At 37.8% G+C, this 12,383-nt stretch overlaps 1 protein-coding gene across 2 annotated transcripts in view; it reads left to right on the plus strand.

Moving 5' to 3' along the window:
- LOC111138820 (adaptor related protein complex 4 epsilon 1 subunit) overlaps window positions 1-12,383 on the plus strand; it is a 58,876-nt gene that overhangs the window by 33,853 nt on the left and 12,640 nt on the right. For both annotated transcript variants that reach the window (XM_022490726.1, XM_022490732.1), the window contains 3 exons: window positions 2,189-2,303; window positions 6,138-6,261; window positions 10,949-11,207. In XM_022490726.1, coding sequence (XP_022346434.1) covers window positions 2,189-2,303; window positions 6,138-6,261; window positions 10,949-11,207 — 498 coding nt within the window. The remainder of the gene's footprint in view (window positions 1-2,188; window positions 2,304-6,137; window positions 6,262-10,948; window positions 11,208-12,383) is intronic.

Below are 12,383 nucleotides of genomic sequence, written 5' to 3' on the forward strand. Positions count from 1 at the left end.
GTATGAGAGAGAATTTGAAAGCTGCAGGTCAGTAGTGATCCCGACTAGTTAGGAATAGAGGAGTATCTCTTCTGGAGAACTGCAATGAAGGCATTTATATCCTGTGACCATCTCTTTTAACATACGGTAATTCAAGAATTAAAAATTTTTAGTCTCTTTAATTTTTCTAATATGTCATTTAATTATTACTTTGTTTTCTTTGAGAATGTAAAAAATAATTCTCTGTTGCATTTTGTCCCCCTGGTGTCTTAACTTCTTTCCCACTTTAGAACCTGATTACCCACATTTCCTTTTCCCACCTTTCAGCCAGCACCCTTTTTAACCTAATGAGTTCAGTTATTACTCACCCTGAGTGCATACTGGTCTCTCCCCCAGACTGGCATAAATTAGGAAATTTCCAAAAGGAAATCAGATTTGTACAAATTTTTATTTGTCAAATATAGGTGAGAAAGAGGATAGGAGAGGTAGCCTTCCCACTAATTCTGACTCAGATTTTCATGACTTGTATTCATTTTGAACCTTTGTCCATTGGTTCTTTCAGATAGCTCCTAAAAGCAGAGGCCTTGCTTCCATGTTTGGTAGGCATTCCAGAGACATTCATTGAAATGGTGAATAAATATGCTACATACAGTAGTAAACTAGGAAGTAACCTATTTCCTCTTTCCCTCCAGTAGAAGATAGTGATGATGACATAGCTTCATTTTGTAAGAATCTTATTGAAACTAAACCTTTCTTGGGGCGCCGGGGTGGCTCAGTCGTTAAGCATCTGCCTTCGGCTCAGGCCATCATGGGTCTTGGGATCGAGCCCCACATTGGGTTCCCTGCTCAACGGGAAGCCTGCTTCTCCCTCTCCCACTCCCCTTCCTTGTGTTCCTGCTCTTGCTGTCCCTCTCTGTCAAATAAATTAAAAAAAAAAAAAGAAAGAAAGAAACTAAACCTTTACAGATTCAGAGTGTGACGTGCCACTTAACTGTTTGAGATTCCCCTGCTTTTCTAATTACCTGAGCTGTTAGTGTACACCTGGCTAAACCAGAAGCAAACCTGTGGCTTCTGAAGCCACCACTGTCATAGCCTTTTGTGTAGATTTCACTCTTCACTCACTTTTTCTTTTCTTCTTTTCCCCTTACTCTTCTTCATCTCATTTCTTTTCACTTAATCATTCTCTCATACCTTTCTATTCCTGCTGAAATTAAGTAATTTTCCATAGATTTGTGAAAAAGCATTTTCAGGTAGAAGAGAATAGGATGGTAAATCAAAGGCACTGTGGGAGTCTGAATAGTGGCGCCCCCCACAGTGTACACACCTTAATCCCTGGAACTTTACATGATAATAAGGACTTTGTAGATGGGATTAAGTTAAGGATTTTGTGATGAGGAGATTATCTTGAATTGTCCGGAAGGCATGATCACAAGACATAAAGGTGAGGAAAGAGTCAGAGAGGAGAAAGCCAACTAACAATAGAAGCAGAGATCAGAGTGATGTGGCCACAAGCCAAGGAATAGTGGTGCCTTCAGAAACTGAAAGGGATAAAGAACTTACTCTTCCTTGGAGTCTTCAAAAGGAGCTAGCCTTGCCCACACCTTATTTTTAGCCCCCAGCACAAACTAATACAGACCCTGTAGCTCCTGGTGTAGGTGTCTTCTCTAGTAGATTACAATTCTCATGAGGGTGGGAACTGTCTTTGTCTCAGTCCTAGCACCTAACATATGATGCTGTAACATATTGGTTGCCATTTATTCTGCAGGGCACTGAAATTGATCACAATTGCAGAAGACTTACATTGTTAACATTCTTAGCTAATTGATTTGAATATAGATGTTTTAGAAAGCTAGAGAGCTTGGTGGCACTTTCAGAATTGAAGTTTCAGTTTTACATTTAAAAATTATTTTTAGGGGACGCCTGGGTGGCTCAGTTGGTTAAGCAGCTGCCTTCGGCTCAGGTCATGATCCCAGCGTCCTGGGATCGAGTCCCACATCAGGCCCCTTGCTTGGCGGGGAGCCTGCTTCTCCCTCTGTCTCTGCCTGCCATTCTGTCTGCCTGTGCTTGCTCTCTCTCCCTCTCTCTCTGACAAATTAAAAAAAAAAAATTATTTTTAGGACACATGGATTAAAATTATGTGAGTGTACAGTCTACTGTACATTTAGGGTAAATGTTTTTAATTTTTAATTTTTGCTTCATGCTAATACAGGTAGATGCTTCTTTATCTTTTCTGGATGGTTTTGTGGCTGAAGAACTTAGTCAGGGGGCAGCGCCTTACAAACCTCACCACCAACGGCAGGAGGAAAAGTTTTCTCAGGAAAAAGGTAAGTTTTCATGGGTCTGTAACAAGCTTAATTGCAGGGACATCATTTTTTTTTTAAAAGATTTTATTTATTTATTTATTTGACAGAGAGAGAGAGAGAGAGAGATCACAAGTAGGCAGAGAGGCAGGCAGAGAGAGAGGGGGAAGCGGGCTCCCCGCTGAGCAGAGAACCCCATGTGGGGCTCGATTTCAGGACCCTGAGATCATGACCTGAGCTGAAGGCAGAGAGGCTTAACCCACTGAGCCACCCAGGTGCCCCAAGGACATGATTTTTTTAATGCAATTGACATTATAGCCTTGTAAATAACTGAGAATGTTTTTATCATCTCTCTTTAAATTTGCTTGTGACTTGTTTACCCTGATTAGGTATTTGGATACCCAGAAAAAAGATGTTAGCCCAGAGATATTCCCAAAGTCATAGGCTCCACATACATAAGTGCCTATGGAAGCCATTCTGGAATTTTGAAGGAACTCAAAGATGGAATTATCATGTTGGGTCACTGTGCTAAAGGGAGGGCTCATAGTTATTTACGTGAGCATATTTATAGAAAAGTTTGAAAAAACAAATCTGGTTACCATGGACTAGTGAGTTTCATTTTCGTTCTGAGCAGCTTATATAAACTGTTTAAGAATGCTTCCTCGAACAAAATGATCAGTGAAGTTAGAAACAGCTAAGAAAAGAAAGAATAACTTTACATTTCAGAAATGTAGCCTGTCAGGGAAAGATGTCTGTCATGATTTTGGTAAAAAGGAGATTATTCAGATGTTTGGATGGTGGATGGGAAGTATGCATATTAATAAAGAGAGACTTCTGAATATTATCTTTGTAGGAGTTCAGAATGGTAATAGTGAGAAGTTCAGTGCTGAAAGCTCTTCATCTCCACATTCATCATCTAATGATTTTGTTGAGTACTTTCCAGGCTCTGTGGTAGGCATATGAGTACAACTAACTGGTTGATCTTAAAATGACACCAAAAAAGTGTAAGTTGCAATTCGGCCATCTACTTCCTTCTTCTGACTCTTTCTGCATACTGTTATTTTCCTCTTGCTCCCCACATGCACATGAACTCTTACATGTCTAGTTAACTTTTAAAAAAATCTTAAGCTCTTCTAGTCATTCACCTCTGTAATGATCTTGGTAAGTTTTTACTGAAGAATGAAAATAATGTGGTTTGAAGTTCATTCTCAGCCTCGAGCCTTTCCAGGCTTTCCATGGATGACAGTGCTTAATTCTGTTGTCTCAGGTTAGGAATTTTACCTGTCTCCAGATGTTGTCCCCTTCTGTGTCTAGTTTTTTTTTTTCTCCCCACTCTTAAACTCTACCTCTGATTTTGAATTCTTTCTGCTCAATCTTTACTTGAGCTTTGGCTTAAATTGTTTTTACTTGTGCATAGGAAACATTTCTTGAGCTCTTCACCGCTATTTTGTTAATGCAGAGGCTTGATAATAGTTACGGATGCTATTAAAAAGAGGTCAGAATGGGATAGGAAGTTAAACTACATGATTGAAAAGCTTAAAATGGGAGGATTTTCTAGTTGAAAAGGACCTTCTAAGGATTTAGAGAATTCATTTCTTTTTTTAAAAATTATGTTCAGTTAGCCAACATAGAGTACATCATTAGTGTTTGATGTAGTGTTCAGTGATTCATTAGTTGTGTATAACACCCAGTGCTCATCAGCACACGTGCCCTCCTTAGTACCCATCACCCCACCCCCCGCTCCCTTCTGTAACCCTCAGGATGGTTCCTGGAGCCCAGAGTCTTGTGGTTTGTTTCCCTTTCTGACTCCTTCCCATTCAGTTTTCCTTCCCTTCCCCTGTGGTCCTCTGCACTATTCCTTATATTTCACATATGAGTGAAATGATATGATAATTGTCTATTTAGAGAAGTGATTTTGAAATATGGTTATGAATCAGAATCACGGAGTTTTTAAAAAATGATACAGATTTTTGAGCCTTACTCCTGTATCTTTTGTTTCTGAACCTTGGAAAGCTTGGCTGTATGTGGGAGATTCTACAAAGTCAGCTTGATCCTGGTTATCAAATCAGCATTTGGAAACTGCTGATTTAGCCCAAATCCTTCACTTTACAGACAGAGAAGTTAAGATCTAGTTCATGTACCCAGTTAATACCTGATGTACATCAAGAACTCAGTTCTCCTGGTATTAATTAGCCTATCATTTTGTTTTCTACTGCACATTGATTTCTCTTCTGTATCATTCTTTTAGATATAGAATTCGTTTTTTCTATCCTAAACTAGTTTATTTAGTTCTCTTTGGATTAGGTGTTGTTTCCTTTGGAAGAGACAGTATAATAGAATACTTGAGAGTGGAGCTCTAGAACCAGGGTATCTGATTTCTTATCTAGCTCTATCATTCCTATTTTTGTAATCTTTGATAAGTTCATGGTAAATCCTACCACAGTTTCTCCTTTGTAAAATGAAGATAACAGAGAAGTTCACATTTATATTTTAAAAGCACTTTTTTTATGATTTAAGAAGGTCCTTTGTATTATAATCCAGGTAGTCCAAAAAGATAAAAATATGCCAGTTAGGATTAGGTAAAGCTACATAGCATATTAGAAAACAAATTAACAAAATGTAGCCTTTTACAAGACAGAAGATAACTACTTTTTCCTGTTAAAGAAATTCCAGAAGTGGGCAGCCTAGGATTGATGATGGCTTCATGGATGTAAAGGAGGAAGGGAGAGAAGAAAGGCGTTTTTTTCGTCCAGGAAGATTTCTTCCAGAACTTGTGCACAGAATGTGTACATAATTTCATTGGCTGGAGCTCATGGCAGAGGAGTCTGGAAATGTCATTTCTTTTCTGGGGGGCCATGTACCTAGCTAAGAAGCGAGGTTTCTATTACTTAAAAGAGGAGAATGGATATTGGCTTCTGCTCTACCACAATAACAATATGAATTTTTATGGTTCTTGATTGAATTCATTTGGGTATACAGATTCACAGGAATCTAAACCTGAGTAAACCTTATTCTTTTCAGTAAGGGAAATTTCACACTGAGGGCTCCATTAGTCCATTCAGTATAGGAATGTGCCTAAGATCATTTTGCTAAGCAAAAAACGAGGGAGACAAACCGTAAGTGACTCTTAATCTCACAAAACAAACTGAGGGTTGCTGGGGGGAGGGGGGATGGGGGGGTGGGGTTATGGACATTGGGGAGGGTATGTGCTATGGTGAGTGCTGTGAAATGTGTAAACTTGGCGATTCACAGACATGTACCCCTGGGGATAAAAATATATTATATGTTTAAAAAAAATAAAATTTATAAAAAAAAAACAAAAACAAAAACGTGGTTATCTCTTTATTCATAGCTCATTAAACATTTTTGTCTGGGAGCAGCAACTTTTCAGTGACCTGGTTTATCAGTTATCTTTCCTAATTGGATCTTCCTTTAGCTCCTAAGGGAGATGAAAAGATAAAAGTGAAGTACTGTTTGTGTTTGAGTGGATAATGGCCTACAGACTGTAATACTTCCAATAAATGATAACTTTTTTATTATTACTATAATTATTTGATTAGGTCATCTCCAGAGTCCCTTCCAGCTTAAAAATTGTCATTGGAGGAGTGTCTGGCTGGCTTAGTTGGTGGAGCCTGCAACTCTTCGTCTCGGGGTTCTGGTTTGAGCCCCATGTTAGGTATAGAGGTTACTTTAAAAAAAAAAATAAAATAAATAAAAATTGTCATTGGATTCTAACCTTCAGTTATTTTATTTCAGTAGTGAATGGTAACTTTGTTAACTTCTTCTTTCCCCTCTAACTTTTGCTTTGTTTAAATATGAACTTGTTTTTGTTGTAAAATTATTGTTTTAAAATTCTAGTTCTCAATTTTGAACCATATGGACTCTCCTTTTCTTCATCTGGCTTCACTGGACGACAGTCTCCTGCTGGCATTTCTCTTGGTTCAGATATATCTGGGAATAGTGCAGAGACCGGGCTGAAGGAGTAAGTTCCTTTCTTATTAAAATCGAGAACATAGGAGTATTTAAATTTCTTTAAAGTAGAAGTGTCCCTGAAAGCTGAAATCTTTCAGCTCTTGTTTCAGTGGTTTCTATTTATTGTTTTCAGGGTGTTGATGTTGGACAAGAGAACTTGTAAGAGAGCTTGCTTCCTTCCAAGACAGCATAATGTACATAGAGTTTACACATGATAATGATGTGTGTGTTATTACTACATATTGTGTGTGTATGTATGTGTATGTATGTTTCTGTATGTTTGTTATACACACATTTATATATATATACACACATGTACACATGTAGGTTTTTTAAAGAATACATAGTTGATTATTTTAAAGAATACATAGGTGATTATTCAGCATGTCATTCTCCATTTCTCAAAATCTTACAGCCATTTCATTGGAAGGTTGACAGTACAGAGAGGAACATAAAATAAGATGACTGACTTCATTTAAGTCAGCTGCATACTTTGCTTATAATGCTTCCAGAGCTTCTTTCCTGCCACTGTGAAAATTGGGTGATAGATTTGTCTAAATGTCTTATGTGGAGCCAAATCTTCAATCTTTTTAGGTAGATTTTGATTTTGGAAATATAAGTAAATTTTAGGAAATATAAGTACATTTTTTTAAGTTAAAAAAGTGAGGTAATATATACAAAGTGCCTCATAAAATCCAGTGCATAGGAAGTGGTTGATACATGGAAGCTGCTAATATGAATACTAATTGTCATTGCCATCATTATCAATATCCAAAAGCTGAGTTAACCAAATGAAATTAGTGACCACTCTGGATAACTTTGGTTATTGACGTGACATAAAGTAATGAAAATGGCTTCCTTATTTGTGAAGAAGCTTGTTAAAAGAGTTAAAACTTTTTTAACAATTTTAGTTTAATTCCAGTGTGGTTAAAAGGCAGTGTTACACTAGTTTCCAGTGTACAGTATAGTGATTCAACAATTCCATATATTATTCAGTGCTTATTAAAAAATTGTTTTGAGTAATGGCAGCTTTGTTGGAATAAATGTAATAAAATCTCAAAGGTGGCAACTTTGAAAGATACATTTGAATTTTGAGTCCTCATATGTTCATAATGGAGTCAGTCACTTTATTTTATGTTCATCTTTGCATTTGTTAGTCTTCTAGCATGATGGTTGGAAGAACTATTTACCAGAAGACTGACTCTAATCTATGTAGATTATGGGGAATATAAGATGATATGCTGAATGAAATTCTCTTTCTTAGACTTTTTTACTGCTCTGTTGACACCCTTTTCTTTCCCAGACATTTAATTTTGGTATTCCAAGTATGGGGAACAGATACGATTTGTAAGCATTTGAATGTAGTGGTGATAGCAATCAAATGCGCCAGACAGAACACCAGGACAAGGGAAGGAGAGGACAGGAACCCTCTAAACCCAAGGAGGAACTTAGTCTCTTTTACCTGCACAACAGGTGACAGCATCTATTTGTTTAGTACTGAACTAAGATCTGGGGGACTTGATTTACTTGATCCTTGTAATTCCTGTACATATACTTGTACTACTCTGAGAGAAATGACATTTGGCAGAGCTGCTAAGGAATAACACATATGCTGTGTTACCATGAAATGGAACACGAGGGATAAATTTAAGATTTATTTCCAAAGAGGACCACAGCTTACACATGATTTCAGAATTGGGAACCTATGTGGTAATTGACAAGGCAAATCAGCTTTAGAGAGCAGACAACCACTCTTTTGCAATCTCTAGCAAGCTGAGAATAAAGTAGTAGCAAGCCCAATATAGAATTTCTTACTTTAGGCCGGCTTTGGGGGCTATCTGAAAAGGAAATTCCTAGAGCTGAATTAAAGTGTATCCCTAATCTTTTGAAGTTAGTTTGGCCAGAATTTACATCTGTGTTTGATTGATCTGATTAAAAACAATACAAAGGTATACCATGTAAACTCATGAATTTATCAAAACCCAAGAAAAGATGACTCATGTTTAAAAAAATTATTTTACAGTATGTCTCATATTGTAAAGAAACATATTTTGTGTTCTTACTTACTTTTCCTGCTTTTTAGGCTGCCAATACATAATCCATGACAGAGAATTTATGTTGATAATAGGCATGTATGCAGATGAAATATGCCAGAAAAGTCTTTAAAGTATCTTGAAGCTCCTTTTAGGCTTATTTTTCCTCTCCTTTCCTATTTTGCCTGTTGTTGTGGATTGGATTCCCTGGGAAGTGCATTCCGTGATGGATTTAGCATGCAGAATGTAAAGGAGTGCCCTTGGGATCACCACCTGTGGAAAGAAGGAGAAAGAAGCAGGTTTGGGCATAGGAAGGAGTTAAGATGCAATGCAGTCTAACAGCAGTCTGCTGACCCTGTGGGGACCTCAGAAGTTAGAGTGACCCTTCAGAGTTGTCCTGAGTTGGGTCCACATGGGTGGCCAGGACTCTACACTTCTGTTCATCAGTCACTGGGTGTGGGCTGCCCAGGGAGGTATATGGTCTCAGGCAATGTGTCCCTCTGCAGCCGAGGCAATGCCAAAGCATGCTGTACTCCCAGCGATTGGGACAATAAGTCCTTTATTGAAGGGTCATCTGGATGGAGCATCCCAGGGTCCACCACACTTAACTTTTTTTGTTAACTGATATTTAAATAATTTACTAGTAAAACTTGGGGAGTTTCCCCTTTTTCTTCTTAATTAAAGGATGTATTTTTATAAACAGGGTTATAGAAACACTGTGGGCATTTATGAATCCCTTTGAGTTTCTGCTGTTGAGCATCCTAGAGATGCTGGGGGTCATCTTAGTGGTTCCTGTAACCACTTTTGATCTGCTCATGCAAGAAAACTGCTTTTCTTCTCACAGGTCTGATGGATAACTAATAGTTTTACTTTTTCTAAAAAAAACTTTTTTAGAAGGCTCTTTTGGTACGTGAAAGAAAAGGAGAAATCAAGATATTTGTAAAGGAACATTCAGCAGTAAAATTCAATGAGGAGGATTAGACTAATTCCCTCTAGGCATTCTTTTTTTTTTTTTTTTTTAAGATTTTATTTATTTATTTGACAGAGATCACAAGTAAGCAGAGAGGCAGAGAGAGAGAGAGGAGGAAGCAGGCTCCCTGCAGAGCAGAGAGCCCGATGTGGGGCTCGATCCCAGGACCCTGGGATCATGACCCGAGCCGATGGCAGAGGCTTTAACCCACCGAGCCACCCAGGCGCCCCTAGGCATTCTTTATTAACATTCAGATTGTCTTTCAGCTAATTTGTATTTAATAGCATTAGTTCTTCACTCAGTATGAGGTATAACCACCTGTCTTTGTTTCTGGCATAGTATAGAAAACCAAATTGATCATGATTCCAACAAACTGGAAGGGACTAATAACCAGTACAGATATTTCTGAGTTTTTCTGTTAGATTCATTTCATGATCTGACTATCTTGTGGTACAAATTTTACAATGCTGTTTTGGATTATGACAGGGATGCTTAAATGAGCCAAGTGCAATGGACACACAGTTCTTATATGTAAACAATAAAGGTAATCTTTGGCTGTTTCAGCCTGCACTTGGGATTATTCATAGCTGTAACTTTTGACACAACAGCAGGTGAGTCCAAATTCTAATCACTACTTTTAATTCTTCAACTCAGGCATAAAGAAACATAACCTTCATGCCAAAACTCTTAATTTTTTCTTTTAGAGCTCAGACTTCGTTTCATTTTAAGAAAAGTACATTTATAATAGTTGAAAATGTAGCTAGTGTTCACATTAAGAAAACTTTTTGGATGGGTTAAGAATGGGTTTGAATGATTTTTTTTTTTTTTTTGCTTTCAACAGGATTTTATTATATAATGTCTATTCCTTCATTGGGTGATTATAGCTAAGAAACTTAAAAGTCATTTCTGATCTCTAACTCATCAGCATTAGAGGTATTTTTGAAAAGTCAGTGGAGGAAAGGAACTAATTTATAGTAGTTCTGTTTTTGGATAACTTATTCAAGCTGTAAAATGAAAATTAAGTCATCTAAAATTTTTAACTAAGTCTAGAGTTCTTTTGCCTTCAATCCTTTAGCTGGGGGGTGAGGGGACATTGGCTGAAACTAAAATAAAATCTAGGTTTTACTTCCTGACATATAGAATATGAAAGCTGTATGTATGTATTTATGTATTTATTTATTTGACAGAGAGAGAGGAGTGAGAGAGAGAGTGTGAGCAGGGGGTGGGGGCAGAGGCAGAGGGAGAGAATCCCAAGCAGGCTCCATCCCCAGTGCAGAGCTTGATGCAAGGCTTAATTTCACAACCCCCAGACCATAACTTGAGCTGAAATCAAGAGTTGTTACCTAACCGACTGAGCCACCCGGGGGACCCGTGAAAGCTGTTTTTAAAAGACCATGGCAGGGGCACCTGGATGGCTCAGTGGGTTAAAGCCTCTGCCTTCAACTCAAGTCATGATCCCGGGGTCCTGGGATCGAGCCCTGCATCGGGCTCTCAGCTAAGCACGGAGCCTGCTTCCCTTCCTCTCTCTCTCTGCCTGCCTCTCTGCCTACTTGTGATCTCTGTCAAATAAATAAATTCAAATCTTTAAAAAAAAAAAAAAGACCATGGCAATGATGTGTTTTAAAAAATGCCTTGAGAAAGTAACTCTTCAGCAGTTATTTAAGTTGTTTTGATTTCATTCTTAATCTTCTTAGGACAAATAGCTTGAAGCTGGAAGGTATAAAGAAATTGTGGGGGAAAGAGGGTTATCTTCCCAAGAAGGAAGGCAAAACTGGGGATGAAACTGAAGCTCCACCTGTTCCTCAAGAGAGTATAATAATGGAGAATGTAGACCAAAATATAACAAAAAAGGATCAGTGTCAAGTCCATACCCAATCTAAAGAGGAGAAAGAAAAGCAGCTGCTGGCATCATCATTATTTGTTGGGCTAGGATCAGAAAGTACAGTCAATTTGGTAAGTAGTCCATTATATTCCTCTGGGAATCTGTGTCCCTGTCTTGTACAAAAAAACTGGCTCAACAAAAGTTCTTGGCTCCCATACACATGGTGGGAAATGGCTTTCCCAGCTCCAGAGCCACCAATGACATACTTTTTATATTCCTGAAAGAGAAATTCTAATTAGTTTAGCTTGAGTCTGGTGTTTTCTGTAGTCCAGTCAGCTGGGGCAAGGGTCAGGGTCCAAATGAAGTTACACATATGACCACAGGTATTACTCCTGTAGGAGTTCTCAGTGGGAACTTCACAGTTCTCAGTGGGAAGGGGGCTTAATGAAAGTATTGGCAATGACAATAGTTCAACAATATTGATATGTCTGTGGAAAAAGTACTTCTCAAAATGGCATTTTTCATAGTAAAAAATAGGAATCAGTTTAGATGTCTAATAGGAGAATGGATACATAAATTATATTAGCTCGGAATATTACTTAGCCATTAAAAATGATAAATACTGCATTGTAAAATAACAAATACATGTAATATATTAAGCAAAAAGGCAGAATATAAAGTTTTATTTATACTTTGTTTATAACTGCTAAGAAGATAAAAGTGTATTGAGACTGAAAGGAATTACACAAAATGAAAATTATACTCAGGCATTATGATTAAAAAACTTTTTATGTGATATATTATTATCATAGTAAAAGAATGAAAAATTGGAGTGAAGGGCAGGTGCTATTTCTGAGCATCTCAGAATTCCATGTAATTTTCCGTTTGGTGGACTGATGGACCTACCTGGTACAGAATTGTGGTTAGAGCTACATTTTCTTCAGTTTTACATCATTCCAGTTCTTTCATCTTCCTTCTCTCTTGGTGGAATTTTCCCTCCATCCCTATACTCTTTGCCTGTTTTCTCTTTCTTTTCTAGTACCCCCCATTTCTATCAGACTTGATATTCCCTACTAAGGAAAAAAAATTCAATCTAGATGTATTAATAAGTAATGTATTGAATGCTGTCTCAGCATTTGGATTTCAGCCACAAGGTGACTTATTTTGGGTCTTTAAGGTGTTCTAGCTGACTGTGGTTAAGGGTACCTGTGAATCCCCTGGCACCGTTGGGGAAGTTCTCAGTGGTCACAGTGCACCCAGGCTTATGGAGCCCTCATCTCTGAATCCCACGGCTACTGTTGAAGCTC

Source organism: Enhydra lutris, unplaced genomic scaffold (genome assembly GCF_002288905.1).
Source record: "Enhydra lutris kenyoni isolate GAN:26980312 unplaced genomic scaffold, ASM228890v2 scaffoldscaffold4, whole genome shotgun sequence".
NCBI classification, from domain to species: domain Eukaryota; kingdom Metazoa; phylum Chordata; class Mammalia; order Carnivora; family Mustelidae; genus Enhydra; species Enhydra lutris.